This window comes from Peromyscus maniculatus, chromosome 10 (assembly GCF_049852395.1).
Source record: "Peromyscus maniculatus bairdii isolate BWxNUB_F1_BW_parent chromosome 10, HU_Pman_BW_mat_3.1, whole genome shotgun sequence".
Classification (NCBI taxonomy): Eukaryota; Metazoa; Chordata; class Mammalia; order Rodentia; family Cricetidae; genus Peromyscus; species Peromyscus maniculatus.
In genome coordinates, this window is record NC_134861.1 from 81,158,429 (window position 1) to 81,179,029 (window position 20,601).

At 36.1% G+C, this 20,601-nt stretch overlaps 1 protein-coding gene across 1 annotated transcript in view; it reads right to left on the bottom strand.

The window, feature by feature from the left end:
- LOC102922709 (transmembrane protease serine 11C) overlaps positions 1 to 20,601 on the bottom strand; it is a 52,925-nt gene that overhangs the window by 19,287 nt on the left and 13,037 nt on the right. The window contains exons 3-4 of the mRNA XM_006983811.2: positions 17,180 to 17,298; positions 3,152 to 3,219 (exon numbers count right to left, since the gene is read on the bottom strand). Of these exons, the coding sequence (XP_006983873.1) occupies positions 3,152 to 3,219; positions 17,180 to 17,298 (187 nt within the window). The remainder of the gene's footprint in view (positions 1 to 3,151; positions 3,220 to 17,179; positions 17,299 to 20,601) is intronic.

The following is a 20,601-nucleotide window of genomic DNA, read 5'->3' on the forward strand; positions in this document are numbered from 1 at the left end:
TGAATGAAAGTTATTTGTTAATACAAATAATTACAAATTCAGTATGAACTCTGTAGGGAGAACTGGTAGGAAATAATGAACAGAAAAACAGGTGAAAAGGAATCATTTATTATCCTTTGTTTTGTTTTGTTTTTGGTTTAAATGGAGTCACAGTTTACAACAGTGAGCCATTATCTATTTACCCGTGAATATCGGGACTAAGTGTTACAGAGGGAACTCATTTTACTTGTCATTCTAAATTGAAGATGCAAATGCATAAACTATACAATTTTTTTTTTTGGTTTTTTGAGACAGGATTTCCCTATGTAGTTACATTTTACGAGGAGGTAACTGTAACTGACTATAGAGAAGGCCTATTATTTATGGCTTTCTATCTCTGTGTCTTACAATGGCTTCCTAGAACTAAAATGCATTTCCGCATCTGAAAACCAACAATCTGGAGCTCTATGTAACTCACAACCCTATAGCACCCTCTTTCAAACCCTCAGAACACATGTGAACAAAAATAGAAACTGTGCTCAAGTTCCAGGATTCCCATAGTGACAACAAACCTTATTTCTATTATTTTCTTCTGTTATTTTTTTTAACGTGATTACTATGTTATGCCTTACTGGATAATTTATTTTAATTTGTTATAGGCTTGATTAATTTTAACTTAAATTTGAGCTTTAAACATATCCAGATTGACTTCCAATTGTATTTATTTTTAAAATATCTAGGGGGATAAAAAGGAAAATTTAAGTTTATAGGCATTTGTATAGTCTCATATATATTCAGCTAAATTCAATATAGTTTAAAATGCTGGTTATTTTTGTGGATCATGAAGGTTTAGAAACTTTTTGCTGTATTTTTGTATGATTGTTCTGATAGATATATGTAATTACTACATTTTAACAATGGTTTTCCCTACATGAATGATTGACTAAATCATTTTGGATACGTCTCTTCTTTCCTGAGAACCCCTTGACTTTAAGAATGCATCAAAATCAATTAATACTAAAGAATCATTTGAAATGAGAAGTTTGGTTTTATGCTTCTGTGTGTACCTAACCCTGGGCAGAAAAGGCAAACTACTACGTCTACATGGATATTAATTATTTAGTTCCCATATAACATCATGCACAGGATTTTTCTCATTGTATTTCAATAATGATACGGTATTTAAGTAGCAAGGGACAATATGACATATCTAATCAAAAGGGGAGGCTGTCTTACTTAAACAATAATCATTAGCATACTCAAGGACATTATTTCTAAGACAGAAGTCAGCAAAGGCCTCCTAGTTTTGTTCAAGTTGATGCTTCTACCTCATGATCACAGCTTGGTTCCATCTGGGGTCCAACAGAAGTCTGTGTTAGTTTTTGTCTACATGACTGTGTTATGCAGGGATATAGAAACTGAAGGTCCCCAGTACCTAGATTATCAGTTTTACATACCTTTTACCTACATACGCACTAATTAATGATTTAATTATCTAATTGGTTTCTCAATTAGTAATGAGAGTGTGAGTTGTATTTTATTCTTACTGAAACTTCCTAATGCCCAGCAGAGCTCACAACAGTTACTTGAAGTGATGAAGAATGAACACATATTTTAAAACTGAATTATATTAGCTCCATTCTAAGCTTATAGATGGAATATTCTGGATATTATTTCCTGTTGGGTTAAAAAAAATCTAGTGAGGTAGGGACACATAATAGGTGACAAATAGTTTTTGAAGGACCATTGTTAACTGGGATCTGCTTCTTTATGACAAAAAAATTATCTCCTTTATCCACTCTCCTTTCCATGGACCCCCTTGTCACAGAGGTGGGGTTCTAGGGACATAACTCCCCACATTGTCAAATATGTGAACTCCCAGCTGCTTGAGCTTCTTTCTATTCATACCAATCTCCCCTGATTCTTTGTTCTTTATCCATATATGTATGGACATCTTGACTATGGATAAAGCTGTGAGACTTGACTTCTGTAGGTCCCCAAACTTTGAAGGAGGGAAACCTAGTATGCACTATGGATGTAGTTTGTCAATATTTAGAGTCTGTTGCTAACTGCTAAACACTCAGTTCCTAGATCTTTTGCCATCTATTATTTATCATTTATTTTATCTATGTACTTCTTAATGAGAGATATTTTCAATATGTATCCCCATCTGGCTTAGAAATTGTAACCCCCCTTGTATCCTCAGCTTCCTAGTCATGGGGTTACGGGAATGTTCCACTATGCCACAAGAGCTTTTGTCCATTGTTGCCATGTGGTGTGGAGGACTAGGGTGGTAAAGGAATTTGATTTTTAAACAAAAATCCCTAAGTCCTTTTTTATGTGAAATGTCTCTACTTTGAATGAACTGGTTACAAAAATTATTTTTTTTTTTATTCAGTGTGTGTGTGTGTGTGTGTGTGTGTGTGTGTGTGTTAGCATTCATGTTATATCAGAATATATATTCATGTATATTGGGTCAGAGAACAGCTCTCTAGTGTCAAATCTCTCTGGGATGCTAGGATGGAAATTGGGTCACCAGGATGTGTCCCAGTGCTTCTACCCTATAAGTCATCTCAGTGACCCTCCTTTATTCATGTTAAAAAGTTTTAAGTATATTCTCAATTTTAGATATGCTTTTTGATTTTGTACCCTCAAATAAAAGCAGACCATTTAACTTTTATCTGATGCTCATAATTAGTTGGAATTCATGGTTGTAGTTTAGTCAATTTGTATTTTTACTGTTTTTAGATTTATTTATCTTACGTAATGTGTATGAGTGTTTTGCTTGCATGTATGTATGTGAACTATGTGCATGCAGTACCCAAGGAGGTCAGAAGAGGGTGTTGGATCACCTGGAATTGGAGTTATGGATGGGTAGTCAGCCACCATATGAGTGTTGGGAACTGAACCTAGTCCTCTGCAAGAGCAACAGGTGCTCTTAGCTGCTGAACCATCTCTTTAGTCCTGTAATCATTTTCTAAAAAGTGATAAAACATATATATATATATATATATATATATATATATATATATATATATATGAAGCATGGGGAGTTTTACTACACTAAATTCAATTTTATTTCACACTTAAAGTTGCACACCACAGAAACACATTTTGTTGGGAAGCAATGTAGAGGTGAAGGTCAAACTGTTTCTCATGCTGCTATGCATACCTTACTTGAACAGTGTGAGATTTGACATACTGTTTTCTCAGGTTTGATTCATGGAATGTTTCATTCATCTAATAAAAAGAAAAAGGGTTAATGACATGGTTTTAGTTTTATTAAAAAGTTTCTATTACTTTTGAAGATTTGAAATACACCTAAAAACAAACAATAGTACAAAAACCATCATCCAGCTTGACCTCATATGCCAAAATATACTAAATTTTACTTATTTATAAATCACTTAAATTAAATTTTCATAAAATATATAATGTTCATGTCTTCCAAAAATCATGAAGAGCACATGGTAAGTTATAATATTCATTTTGAATTGGTGAATTCAATGGACTAGCGGATATTATGATATTATTTTATTCCATGTGAAAATTTTACTGAATATCAATGTAATAAAAGTTTGCAGTAATATGCATAGAGGAGATGTTTCTAAATTGTATGTGTGTGCATGCATTTGTGTGTATGTATGTATGCATGTGTGTATGTGTGCTATGGCAGACCTGTAATATCTATATGGCAGGCTATTTTTTCCTTTTCCAAATATATGTTATTGATAGGCTTAAAGGGAAATAGTATGGCATAGGTGTTATTAAAAGGGAGAGGGGAAAATGGGTGGGATACTTAACTGGGGGAGGGGAAGAAGGGTAATATGGAAAGAGAAGGGAGAGAGGAAATAACACTAAAAATGTTTGAAAAAGCCATGGGGAAACACATTATTTTATTAGCTTATTTAAATTTATTGTAACTTATATTGGAGTTACATTCACATGAGGTGATAATGTACCCCCCTCCCCCACACACACATACACAAGAGCTCTAGACTATCTAACAGAAACCTTAGTTCCAGGCATGTAAGACCTTCTTTTGAGTTGTTAGTCAGGAGCTTCTAAGAGACTCTCTAAACAATATAGGCTATTACTATTACCATTGATTGCCTTCCAGAAACTGAAAATAGGACTCTACTGCCACAGACACAAGTCATTTTGAACATAGGACTTAGAAGAATCAAATTAGAATTGACCTGGAAGCCTCCTCCCTGAAGATTAGCTCTCATAAAATCTAGAGGAAGTATACAAGCTGCCAAGGGTAAGAAGCAATCAGTAGTACTACCTATGGTGCAATGTGTGGCAGCCATATCTTGGGGAGAGAGATAGCCCACAGTTGTCTAGCTGGACTTAAGTCCTTCTTAGTCTGAGGGAATTCATGTCTGCTACTGTAAACATAGCCAATTATTGATGACTAGAGAGATCATAGACTTAGAGGAGAAACCACTCTTCCCATTTTTTCCTAAACTAATATAATTTCTAACTGTATTCTAAATACTTATCCATATGCCAACATGTGAATGTAGCTCTTAAAGAAGAGATTCTTTTTGCAGAAGATGGAGACTATTACAGAGATCTCAACTGGTCCACATGCAGAGAATAAATGGCAGTGGAGGTCCCCAAGCCCCAGTTGATACATCTACACTATAAACCCCATAGCTAAGTCCCAGGGAAATCACAGAAGAAGGTGTGGAAAAACTTAAGAGCCAGAGGACCAGGATGCCTGTTGTAAGATAATGACTTTTAGACTTAATAGGGAAGCTGTATTCATGAAATCTCAACAGCATGATTGCCTAAAAGAAGCTCTGCATAATGACCATACAAGTCAACACGAAAACATGGGTTGGGGATACTTTTATAAGACCCTACCCCTAGATGAAAACTTGCAGCCATTCAATGGCTGCTGAGAGGGAGAATTAGTTTTCTCCATGAATAAGAGACCTGGTTTTCCAAGTGTTCAGTCCCAATCACACGAACACACGAGGAACAATCAATAGACCTAAAAGTTTGTGTGTTTATGTGTGTAACAAAATTAAAGAAGAGTCTTGCATCTGACAAGGTGCTGGGGGCACAGGAAGTTAGGAGAGAGAGTGGAGGGGGCAGAAATTATATAAATACAGTATTCACATATGAAATTCTCAAAAATTAAAAGAATGCGATGCTATACAGAGAAGTCTTAAGAGAAATTTTATGTAAGAATCACTTTCTCAATCACGTCTCCATTTTCCAATGTAATGGATGACTTCCTACAACAGGACTTTCAGCATCACTAGATAAGGTTTGCACCTGCTGTAGTTTGCATGTTGGCAAAACACTCCTCATAAACATCATCAAGTTGGAATCAACAAACGGTTGAATTTTTATTTTTCTTTCTGCTGCCAAGTAATTGTAATAGTACATATATTCAATAAATAAATGTATTATCTTATGGAATAAAACTATAAGTATTCTTACTTTTTAAGTGATTTAGTGGAGGAGAGAGATAAATATATAAGTATAGTGGTTTGAGCTGTGATTGATATAAAGAATGTGAAATAATGAGATGGAGTGATTCAGGCCTCAGATAAGGCCTCTTTGAATGAGTGATATGGGAATGGGACCTGGAGGATGGAAAGTCGAAAGCAAAGAGAAGAAAAGGATAGTTTTCTAGGTGAAGAGAATAACAATTGTGAAGGTCACAGGTAAGAACAGACTGGTGTATTTGAGGGACTTATGACTCAAGTGACAATTGCAAAGAAGACATCATACAAGTTGTATTTGCACAATATGTAGAAATGAGATTTCAGAGGACCTTATAGGCCAAGGTAGCCTGGATGTTATTGGTAAGTTCAACAAATACAAATATTATGAATATTAATAATATTCATGAAAAATAAGCATATGTTCTATTCTTAATTCCAATATATCCGCCTCTCCTTGGAGTAGAGACAATTGATTTTTTTATAAGAATTAAGGAAATAGTGAGATGGCAAAAAACTTTCTTCTGCATGGATGAATCAGGAATCCTGAGAACGTTCTGTAAAGAAGGACCCACATCAACCCTCGGAAAGACTCAAGATATCTGTGGATACCCAGGAATGAAGTTGACTATGTTTTTTTTTAGATTTTTCTGTAGCTCCATAAAAGTCAATAAGCCAAAAGGCCAGTCTGGTCACATAGCAAGCTCCAGGCCAGCCAAAGTTACATAGTGAGACCATGTCTCAAAACAAACAAACAAACAAACAAAACCAAAACCAAACAGGAACTGCAAGGGTGAAGCAGTTCTATCAGTGCCGTGTGCAGAAAACAGCACAAGGTTTCTTTATGGGGCTTTTGGTGTGTAGAAGAAGAATGCCTTGGCCCCAGGTTAAGCTGGCAGGATTTACGAACATCTCTTTCCATCTCATGGGGTTGCCTTGGATAAAAAGGCAATGGCCAGCAACAAAAAGCAAAAATGAAAACAAAGGAAGTAGGCTGAGAACATAAACAGATTAAGTGTCCACCCAAACAGAGCTGCCAGAGAAAAGATCACAACTTGAACAACAATTGCAAAAAACATAAAATAAAAACAAATTTCAAAACTCTCACATTTAAAAATACTGAGATATATACATATATATAGAGAGGGAATTAAAATGCTAGTACTGAAAAACAAAAATTTCAAGATTGAAAATTTAGTAGTTCAGCCAGGTATGGTGGCACATGCCTGCTGTGGGATGTCCTGTATGGTGTAAATATGTGTTGCTAGGCTGGGCGGTGGTGGCGCACGCCTTTAATCCCAGCACTCGGGAGGCAGAGGCAGGCGGATCTCTGTGAGTTCGAGGCCAGCCTTGACTACCAAGTGAGCGCCAGGAAAGGCACAAAGCTACACAGAGAAACCCTGTCTCGAAAAACTAAAAAAAAAAAAAAAAAATATGTGTTGCTATGACTGATTGATAAATAAAACGCTGATTGGCTAGTAGCCAGGCAGGAAGGACAGTGTAGGCAGGACAAGGAAGAGGAGAATTCTGGGAGGTGGAAGACTGAGAAAGACAGCTGCCGTGATGAGGAGCAGAATGTAAAGTACTGGTAGGCCACAAGCCACCTGCCAAGGTATATATTTATAGAAATGGGTTAATTTAAGATATAAGAACTAGATAGCAAGAAGCCTGAGCCACATGGCCATACAGTTTATAAATAATATAAGCATTTGTGTGTTTATTTGGGTCAGCTGCAGGACTAGCAGGTGAGAGAGATTTGTCCTGACCATGGGCCAGGCAGGACCAGGAGATAACCCCAGCTACACATGTCTTTAGTCTCAGCATATGGGAGGCAAGGGCAGTGAACTCTATGAGTTTGAGGATAGTCTGATCTACAAAGCTAGTTACTAGGCTAACCAGTGTTGCATAGTGAGACCTTTTCTCAAAAATATACTTAGTAGGTCAATTGAAAAATACAAATTTCTGTTTTTGAGACATGAATTTATGATTTGAAATGCTAACTGGAGTAAATACCAACATCTCAACGTATTAATGATATTCTTTACTACATTTTCCAAGAGGTATTATGAAAAATTGTTGTTGATGGAGGTGGAGGAAGGGACTCAATTGAACTACTGGGGTAAATATGAGTTATTTTAACTTTTTGGATAGTTACAAGGAAGCATTTATTAAAATTATAATCTTATTAATTTTATAAACTTTAGTCTAGAAACTTCTCAAATGTGAAAAAATATAAGGATGAAGGTAGAATGGCTTTGTTTGTTTGTTTTACAGTGACTATTTATATTAGTCAAGGCCTAGATCCAGCAGGTATCCACAAATATAGAAACACTTAAAAACATAATGCTGTATGTAGTAATTAGAAAGAAAATCGCCCCCTGAATGGTCTTATAATAAAAACCTGGAGCCAGATATTTAGGCAAATGCTAAAAGATCAGAGGAAACAAGCCACAGCCACTTCTCACTTCGCCAACTCCTCAGCCAATCCTGTCTCCACGAATCCTCAGACTGAATGCTCCTGAGTTCTCTAGCTCCTGTCTCCTCATGCCTTATATGCCTTTCTCCACCTAGCCATATCATTTCCTATCTCAGTCTTCCTAGTGCTGGGATTAATGGTGTGTGTACTTTCCAAATACTGATAGCAAAGGCATGAGGTCTCAAGTGCTGGGATTAAATGTGTGTGCCACCACTGCCTGACCTCTATGTTTAACTTTGTGGCTGACTCTGTCCTCTGATCTTCAGGCAAGTTTTGTTTCTTAGATTACAAATATATCACGACAATTAAGAAGTGTGGCTTTGCTGGAGTAGGTGTGACCTTGTTGGAAGAAAAGTGTCACTGTGGAGATGGGCTTTGAGATCTTATATATACTCAAGCCACACCCAGTGTCTCAGTTTACTTCCTGTTGCCTTTGGATCAAGATGTAGAATTCTCCAGCGCCATGTCTGCCTGCACACCACCACACACATAGTAGTGTGCTCCCTGCCATGATGATAATGGACTAAACCTCTGAAACTCTAAGCCTCCACTTCAATCAAATATTTTCCTTTATAAGAGTTGCATGGTGTCTCTTCACAGGAATAGAAACCTTAAGACACTGTATCTCTACTAAAGAATGTTTTGGAATTGTTGAAAAGAATTGACCTTGTCATTGAGGAGACTCTATGAGGATTACTGAGAAAAATAAATAATTTAATGACACTGTATATAGTGAACCCATTTTGATGAAATACTGGAAAACAACATCTTTATATGTTTTGCATTTCTAAACATGTGAGCACAGTCAGGAGATGAAAAGAGAAGATAAAAATATGGGTTATTGGAGATCGAATTTGAAGATATATGTGAAGAGAAAAGGAAATTACAAAAGATAAGAGAGAGAGAGAGAGAGAGAAAAGGGGTCTGTATTTAAAATAGTTCTTTCATGGAAAATTTAGTTTTCTCTGATGGACTCTCACTGGGTATACAAACTACACTTAAAGGAGATTCTTTGGCCAGCAGTAGCTGGCCGACACAAAACAAACTCAATAGTATTGTCATATTACATATCACACTGTATATTCCTACCTCTGTTATAAATATCTTGTGTATTGTCACAATTTTAAAGTCATCATTCTTTACCATACATTTGCTTATAGACTGTTTACCTTGTTTACATGAAGCCTTAGTCCTTAGGCTATTTCAGTATATATATATATATATATATATATATATATATATATATATATATATATATATATATATATGTATATGTATATAATATCTTAGAACATATTAAGTATTAGATTCAGGTTCTTTAGGATAGGACACCTTTTGAAATGATCTTTGTAACATTCCATTTTCCTGTGCTCTATACTTCTCTGGATTTTAGTATGTGTTTCTTGCTTGATATTGTTCGCATTGGTGTAGTTCCATCTTATCTAGGTCATTATCCCTCATTATTCCTGGACAGTATTTGATAACCATTCCTTTGTATATAGTCTTGTATTAGGTTAGAACCTTCTTATTTAGACCAAAAGGGGGAGATGTAGTGGGTAGCCATTCCAGCTTTGATCTGGAAGTTCTAACCCCCATTGAGGCTTAGGCAACTGTCACGCCTATGAGGTGGGGCCAAGGGAGGCCCCTGGAGACTTGAGATCTGGATGGGCCAGCACGCTCTCTGTTTCTGGACCCTAGGCGGTGGAGGCTGACTGAGCAGAGCTCCAGAGAACACCGCTGGACTGCAATACACCTTCCCCAGACCCCGTGACCTATCCATCCCTTCATTTGTAAGTTACCCACTAAATAAATCTTCCTTTTAACTACGTGGAGTGGCCTTAATAATTTCTCCAATAGAGTTATATTTTTTGGTCTCATTTTGGTTTGTTTGCACATTTTTATTTTAATCTTACAGGTCTTTTACATGTGTATTACAGTTTCCAGTTGTATATTTTTATGGGATTTCTATGTGTGTGTCTTCTGCTTTTTCTTTGTCTCTCTTTCCCCCTTTTTGTTTGTTGTTTGGTCTTATCCTCTCTTTCTTTCTATATGTTTGTTACCTATTTGTTTTCTAGTGAGAGAGAAAGAAAAGATGTGGATTTGGGAGGGTGAGAAGGTAGGGAGGATATGGGAGGAGTTAGGTGTGAGGAAACCATGATTAGGGAAAAAATCTTTTTTCAATAAAAATTTTCATTTTGTGTGATTTCATTTTATTTCTCTTTTCATGTAAGTTTTCTAAAAAAGACTTTTTAAAAAAATTGTGCATATGTGTATGTCTCTGTGTTTGTGTCCTTGTAGACCAGAAGAGGGTGCCAGATCCCTGGATCTGCCTGAAGCGGGTACTGGGAATTGAACCTGCATCCTCTGACTGAGCAGGGAATGTTCTTATCCACTGATCCATTTCTCCAGCCTCTCATCTAAGAGCTGTGGTTTTGTCTTTTTATTCTTTATTCTTTATATAAGTATGGACAAAATTGAATGTCTTTATAGACTTTTAAAGACAGCAAGGTGACATCATTTTCTTTTTGAGATGACCATTTTAACTACTGTGTGGGATTATGAGGATATCAGAATATGAGTAAAGACAGCAATTTAGAGGCAATAGTAGAATTTTTGGAAAGAGATGGCAGCAGTAGTTAGGGAGAGAAAAGAATAGATTTAGGTTATATTTTGGAGGTGGATTCAATGTGATGCTTTGATTTGCAGATTTTGAGTATTCCTTTGTTAAGCTTTTAGATTGAGCAACTGAATTATTATTATTATTATTATTTACTATTTACTGCTATGGATAAAACTAAGGAAGACTAGATTTTGCTTTTGAGTATCATCAAAATAGCTTTTATATCGTGGGTTTAATGTGATAGTTCACAAGGAATATATCCAGAGAATGGCAAAGACAGAGGTGATGAGGAGACATGGAAAAGTAAGCTTGACTCTGAGTAGCCGTGGTTGAGTCACAATTTACATCTGCAGATAATAATGAAACAGCAATCCAAAGGGGAAAACAGCTTGTGAACATGAAAAGCATATGGGAAAGGATATGTTATAGAAGCCAGGAAAGGAAGAGTGTGCAGAAATGAAGGGACGCATTTGTAAGAGGAAGGAACAATGATTTGGCAGCAGCAAGGTCTGTGGTGGTCTTCATTTAAGCAGTTAGAGGGGGTGGTGAGACATCTCTGTTGGATGAAACAGAGGTGATACAGGGAAACAGAAAACATGCTTACCTATTCAAAAGTTTGAGAAAGGAAATGTGAAAATAATCTAGAGAAGAACACAGAGCCCAAGAAAGGTTTTAAAGATAATATGCTATGTGATCTAGTTCATGACATAGCTAAAGACCACAAAATAGTATTCTGCATTCTAGGAGAGCAATAGCATTATTACTGTGTCTTTTTTCCTTGTGGGAAAGGGAATCCTAGAGAAAAGATAAAGCCACATAGTTACTTATATGCTCAGAATAATTTCAGTGTTAACTGATCTGTAATTCTGTGGATTCTGTAGATCTTCCCCCGCCCAAACAATTCATCTTTCTTTTCCTTTTGTTTCACGTCCACTTCAACTATGTTTTCTTTTCTGTTTCACAATGTTATCTAAATATGGTCAGCATCAGTACTTAAGCAGATATTTTGGACAATAGGATCTCGGGAACACACTGACAGCTATAAAGGCAGATAAAATTGGATTATTTCTGAAGGTATTCTAAGGACTAGACACAATGTTGATGGAATGATTAGGATTAACAGTCTAGAACTGGTAACATTAGGTTCATGGAAATCTGTTAGTTTGGGTTGTTTATCTCAAGAAAGCTGTTTTTAATGTACTAGACTCTAATATTGCTTCAAGTAATATGTCTATCAAGTTGCTTGGAGATTTTGGGTATCCAGCAGTATCACAAATAGTAAAGTTTTCATCCATTCTTTTTTTACGGGTGCATATTATAGCCTTCTCTTTTATCCTGTTAAATTAGTATGAGATCAAACAGTATGTTTGATTTTGTTTTTATTTAACTTATATCTTATTTTCTTTGAAATAATGGAGTACACTAATGATTTAATTATCCATATCATACTTTATTTATTTAGATAAGGGTTCATATAGCCCAGTATGGCCTCAAACTTGCTATGTAGCTGAGGCTACTTTGATTCTATTGCTTATACCCATAAATTCTGTTAAATGTGATAAATAGATTGTGATAATGGAAAGTTGTTGAAAAAAGTCCTGAGCATAGGCTTCTAACTGAAAAATTGTTACCACTATAGCATTAACATCACATTTATGAGTGAGAAGTAGATTATTATAATATTTATTAAGCCAGGCATGGTGACTCATGCCTATAACCTTATTACTCTGAGAGGCTGAGACAGAAGGATTTCTATGAGTTCAAGACAGACCTAAGCTACAAAGTGAGAGCTTGTCTTCAAAATGCACAAACCAAGTCAAAGAAAGGACACCAAAGAAAAAAAGTCAAAGACTTAAATGTGGTAATCAAGACTATTTTTTAAAGTACAGTTGTTAGGATCCTGCCCTCACTCTTCGGGGTTCTGGTGTCTTACACCATCAGTAGGTGCCGGTGGGTATGTACCCTGCCATGTGATCATGCAATCCCTGCCTTAAAAATCTGGACACGGACCCCCACAGTCTTTTTCTTTGTTTCCTCTCTGTTCTCTGATCTGCCCCCTCCTGCCATCTTCTTTTCTCTCCAGGTCTGGTTTCTTTCTAATAAAGCTCTTTCTAACTCTGGTAGTGGTGGCTGTAGCCCGTGACTTTTCCGTCGGTAACCAGTGCCACCCATCAGCACCGTATCAATAGTAGGAATTTATCAAACAGCACCTATCAACAGTAGGAATTTATCAAAGCTTGAATATATGGTTATATTGAGAAACTATATAAAAGTACAACAGTCTATCCTTTGAAAAAAATCAGAATAAAGTCCAAGTTCTAAAGATTAATAAATAATTGAAGATCTTATTTTAAAATTATTTATATACATGTGTATCTGTGTATGAGTATCTGCATGTGAATGTGGGTGCTTATGGAGGTGGAGGTATTCCATCATCTGGAGCTGAAGTTACAGGTGGGGCTATGGGTCCCCTGATATGCCTCTGGAGAACTGAATTTGGGTTCTCAGCAAGAGCTGTATGTTCTCTTAACCACTTAGCCATCTCTCCAGGTAGACTATATTCTTTTCTCAGCAACTTCTCATTGTTCAAATACCAAGTTTTAGAGTAGCATTAGAATATTTTATGATTATTTCCTTATAAAAATATCCCCATTCTTATCAGCTGACAAAATATAGAAAATATTTTATTGCTCTTGCCATATTACAAAGGATTATAAGATAATATACCTCTAAGTGATAAATGCTGTCACACAGAGGAGATAGTACATATCTAGTAGTTTGGCTTTCCCAAAGTGAAGTGAAAGTTGGGGCTATTATCTCTTCTTTAATTTACAATGATTCCTAAGGCTGAAGATATCCTGAGCATTTAGGATTGCATTTTTTATATCTGTATTTTCCAGTTGTAGAAAAGAATATTATCATGGTAGCAATTTTTAATGTTACCTTCTGTGATGGTTAGCTTTATTAATCTGATGTAGTCTAGAATCACTTGCAAACAGTAGTCTCCATAAAGCATTGTCTATATTGGGTTGGTCTATGGGCATTTGTTCTGTAAGGGATTTGATCAAGCTGGTTGCTATGAGAGAGCCTATACCACTCTGGGTGTCATTATTTTCTAGGACCGGGGATCATGAGGACCTAGATGGAGCAGAGGCAAGCAAGTGACAGATGTGCAGTCATTTCTTTGTGCTCTTGACTGGCCTTTTCAGACTCCTGTCAGGGTGACTTTCCACAAGTCCCAGATAGTCTATATGATAGACTATAACCCGGAACTGTAAAGTAAAACGAAGCCTTTCTTCTCTAAGTTGTTTTTGATCAGGAAATTTTTATCACAGCAATTGAAATGAAAGTAGGAAACTTTCAGACCCCTTGAAATATAAATAATAAATGCCATAATGTTTATTGTATCCTTGGTAAGTTTTGAATTATCTCAGTTCCAGTATGGCTAGAATCCTAATAGAGAATGGTTAACATTTAATGTATCAGATAAGTACTATGTTTCAAAAAGGATAATATAGTAATACTTGAATTTAAGATTTTTGGCATTTATACTATTTTTTTCTGATACATTTTGAGGGTCATAGAGCTGAATGAATGCTAACATAATTTTTACTCAAATTGTAATATTTGCTATCCTATATTAAATGGAACAGAACAAACTATTGTTATTTACTTTTTATTAATTTTTTAAAATGACATGTTTTTTAAATCTCATGAATCCCATAGAGAACCTGTAATTTGGTAGACTTCATCAAAAAGAGGCATATGTCCCGAGGAGCATATCCTCCTAACATGCTCTGGTTAGCTTATGGGAAATTTTATTTGATGAATGCCCTGGTTGTATGCCTAACTAATATGTCCCTTTCTCTTAGGTACTCCAGTAAGTGGTTTAATGTATAAAGTTGGCTGACTGCTTTGACCATCTATAAACCCAATGCATTTATGTGGTGAAAACCATATTGTATTGTATTAAACACATTTGATTATTTACTAATCATATTAACTTCATACAATTTGAAGTGTGCTCAGATTTTGTAGTATTTTGGTGGTCTTTAAAGAAAGGACAAAAAATCATGGAGACTGAGTTTGGCAACTTAATCTCTTAGTTGTCTCAGTTTCTTTATAAGACATAGGGGCATTCTGAGGACTAAATATTGTCACATAAGTAATTACATTAAAAATTAATAAAGCTAATTATATTAATAAGATCTTGTGGCATTGTTGATTAGTCTTAGAACTTCTTTTCACTTATTTGGATATCTTACCTGCTGGAGAACTTAAAATAGTACAGGAAGGCATAGAGATTTATTGAGCTGTCTGCTAGAAAACCATATAAAATATATACTATGAGAATGTTCTCTATCAAGACTTTTCCACCATAGTTTATGGTAAAACAGGATTTCTCTTGATCCAAACAGAAAATATATATTTTCTTTTTAGGGTGAGTCATTGAAAGAATTACATAGTGACAATCAGAATAAGAGAGCCTACAGGGAGAATTCTAGTGACTTATGAGATTTGTCTAATGATTTGTAACTCCATTTGGTACATGTCATTATCACAGTGTTGTACTTATGAAATATATATATATACATATATATATGATAATAACTATAATGAATGAAGCATTATTATATTCAGTGAAAACAGAAAGAAAGCAAGTATAAAAATAAGGCATTGCACAACATTTATTTGGTATATGTTGCTTTCAAGCAGATATATTGGAAACTGTGAATGGAGTTGTTAAATAAGCTTGAAGGAAGATGTCATGATCACTGCTTAGCAGGCAAGGATGATGCAGCAAGTAGTTATACCAAATGTTCTGGAGTAGTGGTTCTCAACCTGTGGGTTATGATCCCTTTGAGGGTCAAATGAACCTTTCATGGGGTCGCATATTAGATACCTGCATGTCATATATTTACACCACGATTCATAACAGTAGCAAAATTACAGTTATATTATAGCAAGGCAAATAATTTTATGGTTGGGGGTCATTACAACATGAGGAACTGTATTAAAGGGTTGCAGCATTAGGAAGGTTGAGAACCACTATGCTAGAGTGAGCAGGGGCTAATGGATTTGAGTGAACTGGTCTGAAGTTAGAGCTTGTTTTAGGATGATTTTCTTAGAAATTCAATATTGGCATGAAAACCATGGGAGTAACCATGATTTAAGGCCCTCTTTACAAGATGAAAGCCATACCTAGCATTATTGTTGGGCCAAGAACCTATGACTAGACAGATCATAAATCCTAGAAGAGAGCCTACTACTATTACGCTGCTAAATGGATATATTAAACTGACTCTTAATGACTTGTCATTATACCCATAGATTAAGGCTATCTTTTTAAAAGACTGACAAAATAATGGGACTTTGGCTTATATCACATTTCACCTTTTGTGATGTCTGCAACACCTTATTATGTTGGCATTTGTGGCCTAATGTCCACATAAAGAAGCTGAACTGAGGGAAAATTAAGGAGCTATAATGTCATACAGGTGGTAAAGCACTAACTTTAGAACTGAATAAGGCCCTTGAGTCCATTTCTTTCTCTCTTTTTGTATTTTATTCTTATTAGTAGTATTCACTGTATTAAATGATTGGCTTTATTATGACATTTTCATATAGGCATATTATACGTTTTGTTTGTTTTGCCCTGTATCCAATTCATGTTCTTGTCCTTTTCCTTACCCATTTACTGGTCCCCTTCCCCTTCACAAATAGTCCCATTGTACTTTGATATCTTACACATATATTTTTAAAGTCTAGGTTCCACGTATGAAAGAAAAGAAGCAGTATTTGTCACTCCGAGTCTGGCATATTTCACTGCAGGCTTTTTCTTATCCACTATACCAGATTGCTTTGTTTCCTTTTTGTCCTAAATCTAAAAACTGTTTTCTGTCCGCCTCCATTTTCTAATTCTTTCCATGATGGCAAACACACAGTAGGACTTTCAGGGACTCTGACTTTTTAAAAACTTGTTCATAGTGGGATGGTTTGGAAGGACTACAAGCTTTTGTCAGATACGTGAAGTCTGCAATGTCCTATCAGGAGATTCTAGCAGAAATGGCAGATGAATGATGCTATCACTGCTCCTGACACTGTCAGTCTGGTTAACTAGGTTACTTTAGTTAATTATAGTACTAGTTCTGAAAACAGAAGCTTCAGGCCAAACACAGTCAGACTCACGGTTGAACCTTTAACCTGGTGAACATGAACAGAAAGCCAATTCCTAAGCAAGAGTTTTATGACCTTCCTTCAACAACGGAGACATGCGAAGTGATCTTCATTTTGGTCACATTGTCTTTCAGATTGTCCAGGCTTCTTCCTCAAGTGGATGGTTAATTTTTGAACCAAAGACAGCATGACTTAAGTTATGCATCTTAGAGTACAAACATATGTTACTCATGCAATTGATTAATTCATTAGAAGTGTCGACTGTCTTTCATATGCCATTTCTCTCAGAGTCTTTTGAAGTGTGTCCCTTTGCATATTTCCATGTTCAAGTTTTCAGAGGACTTTCTGAAAGGGTTGATTCATCTAATCTATGACAAGGTATTGGTTAGAAATTTTTTTAAGTTGTAAAGTGACTGCTAGGGTCTTAACACTTTTAGGAATACACAGAAACATCATTCAACTTACCAAAGACACTATCTTTTTATTTAGGTCCATATATTCCTGAGAATATGGCTTTGCAAATTTGCTGTCATAGTCAATGTTGTTAACTTTAAAGCTGGCATGGTAGTAGAAAGGTGCCTTTCCTGAGGAGAGAAAAGGAAAAATAGTTTTTCCATTGTGCACAGCCACGTTCATTCTGAGAAGTCATGTGCTCATAAAATGTCAGGCTACGTGACATCTAAAACTCTTCATGCCCACAGAGTGTGGAAACTGCTTGGGTGGAGGAATGCTAAATTACCACCTTTCACCAAAAATGTATTCAAGATTTTTTAATATAAATTTTTAATGTGCCAGTTTTCAAGTTTGGGCAATGTGTTATGAAACAAAATTACATTAAAATATAGTAATTATCTTGGTCTTTGTGATTGCCATATATTACATTTCTGAAAATCAGTCAAATCATAGGATTTCTTATTCATGGAGTACCCAAGAAATTAAAATGAATAAGGGAGAAAATGAAACAAGGCATGACTTGAAAGTCCTGCACATTTAGTAAACTGAACAAAGAAATGAAGTGTGTGATTTTGGATAAGCAAAGAGATGAGATGGGTCAGGGATGAGGTTGACCAGAACCACTCCAATTCCTCTAACAGAAAAAATGAAAACCTCTCTTCTTAAATTTTGAGGTGACTCTCTATGACTCCAGTCTATATACTAAGTGAAAAGGGTACAGGGGGAGGGAAAAGGAGGAGAGAAAAAACAGCATTAAAAAAAAGTGAAGAAGTTCATTGTGCAATGCTTTGAGAAAATTAATTTATATCAGTGTTTTTTTTTTTTTTTTTTTTTTTTTGGTTTTTTGAGACAGGATTTCTCTGTGTAGCTTTGCACCTTTCCTGGAACTCACTTGGTAGCCCAGGCTGGCCTCGAACTCACAGAGATCTGCCTGGCTCTGCCTCTCAAGTGCTGGGATTAAAGGCATGCGCCACCGCTGCCCGGCCTATATCAGCATTTGTAACTAATTATTTGGTACAGTCTGCCATGTCTTTCACAAATAATTAAAGAAATGAAAAGTAAAATAAGATATTACTTTGTATATGTATCGTGTGTGTGTGTGTGTGTGTGTGTGTGTGTGTGTGTGTTGACCCATGTGTGGGTATATGTGGAAGCCACAGGTTGATGTTGGATCTGACTGTTTCTACTCCCCAGCACCAGAAGTACAAGCGTGCATTGTTAGGAGTAGCTTTGTGTGTGTGTGCTGGGGATTCTGATTTAAGCCTTCATACTTACACCGCAGACTCTTTATCCACCAAGCCATCTCCATAGACCACCGTTTTGTTTATTTTAGACTAACAAAGATGTTAACAAAGATAACAATTTAATCAAGCAATCAATCTATCCAGATGCTCTAATAGCCTGTCAGGGGAATGGACATTAGAACACATTTTTGGAGGACAATTTGGTAACATCACCAAAACTTTGACAGATATTCTCAGATTTCATTCTGATTCCTCCTTTCAGTTGTATTCTTGATATAATGAGTTCCACATAAATCCATACATAAAAATTGACTATTTCAAACAATGTTTAAAAAAAATGAAACCTAACCTAACCTAAGAGCAGGAAATTAACAAAATAAGCTGCTTGTATGCAAAGAAGTCTTGTTTGTAATAGAATATTGTGTCACCACTAAACTCATGTTTTAGAAAAAATGTTTGATTAATAATGTACACATGAAACAAAGCGAAAAGGTAAAAAAAGGAGGTGGGCTAGTTTGTTACATTGTTCTGACTAGAAAGTGGGATTATTGATAGTTTCTATTTCTAAAAATCTTTTGGATTTATTTGATTTTATGTGTATGAGTGTTCTGCCTGCATGGCTGGCTGGAATTTGTACCTAATGGTTATAACTAGTCCAGATGGCTTAGACATTGGGACAATGTTGGCAAATCAGGACACACACAGCAGAGTGACATGAATAAAGGAGCCTGTATTCCTGGTACCTTGAGATGATGTAGTGAACTTGGTCATTTCCTCTCAACCTCCAAATGTCTTACTCTTTCATGTCTGTTTGTCTTCTTTGAGGTCAGCTGCCCTCAAACTTGGCTGCCCACCAGAAATACACAGAGAAATTTGGATAGCACAGGTTCTACTACAGATAACATCCTTGGGAATGGGCTTTGTGTACAGATTTTTTTTGTATTCATAAGACTACAGAAATACAACTTAATTTTACTTTTAATTGACATAATAATTGTAAGTATTTGTAGGATACCATGCAAAGTTTTAATACATCTATTTGTGTAGTGTTCAAATCAGGGTAACATATTTATTTCCTCAAACATCATTTCTCTGTGATAAGAATATTCAAAATCATTTTATTATAGCTTTTAAAAATGGACATAATTTCAAACTGTCTTATAAATTTGCATCTCTATATCAGGTCTCAGAACTCATCATGGAAATTTCTTTGTGCAGTGGACAACAGTTAATTTAGGGACTCACAACTGATCAAATTGTAGAGAATAAATGTCTGTCTAATACTCAGATACAAATACAATGTCTATAATTATACCCTAGACCACCAAGGCAAGGCTCAAGGAGCATTGTGGGAATCAGGGCTGGAAAGATCGTGTAAAAGCCAGAGGTTAGGGGGAACTGGGATGAAATCATGATTTCTGTGTGTGACAGGGCCATGACACTCATGAACTCATAGCCGCTGTGGGTGCTGGATTAAATTCAAACTCGTCAACATTCCAGCACAGAGGAGCTGGGACTCATGAGTGCCCACCCCAAGCTCATGGCTTCTGGAGCAGGGAGAGTAAGTTTTCTTTAAGAATGTGTCTTCTGACAGGTCACCCACCTACGCTCTAGTAGAGGGACTCATACTCATGAGTATATGGGCAGCACAAATTGCAATCAGTGGGCTTTAAAAAAAAAATGAAGCCATGAACTTGGAAGGGGTTTGGAGTTGCACAGTGGATCTGGGAGGAGTTAGGGGGAGGCATAGAGGTGAATATAGACCTATCATCTATCGATCTATCTATCTATCTATCTATCTATCTATCTATCTATCTATCTATCTATCATCTATCTATCTATCTATCTATCTGTCTGTCTATCTATTGTGTGTATGAAATTCTAAAAAAATAGTAAAATGTTATATTGAGATAAACAAAAATGCATTATATTATATTAGGATTTTTTTTGTTCATTTTACATATCAATCACAGATCACCCTCTCTTCCCTCCTCCTGCTCCTCCAGCCTTCCCCAAACCCACGCCCCATTCCCTCCTCTAACAAGGTAAGGCCTCCCATGGGGAGTCAGCAGAGCCTGGTACATTCAGTAGAGGCAGGTCCAAGCTCCTCCCCTCTGCACCAAGGCTGTGCAAAGGTGTCCCACCATAGGTAGTGGGCTCCAAAAAGGCAGCTCACACACCAGGGATGGA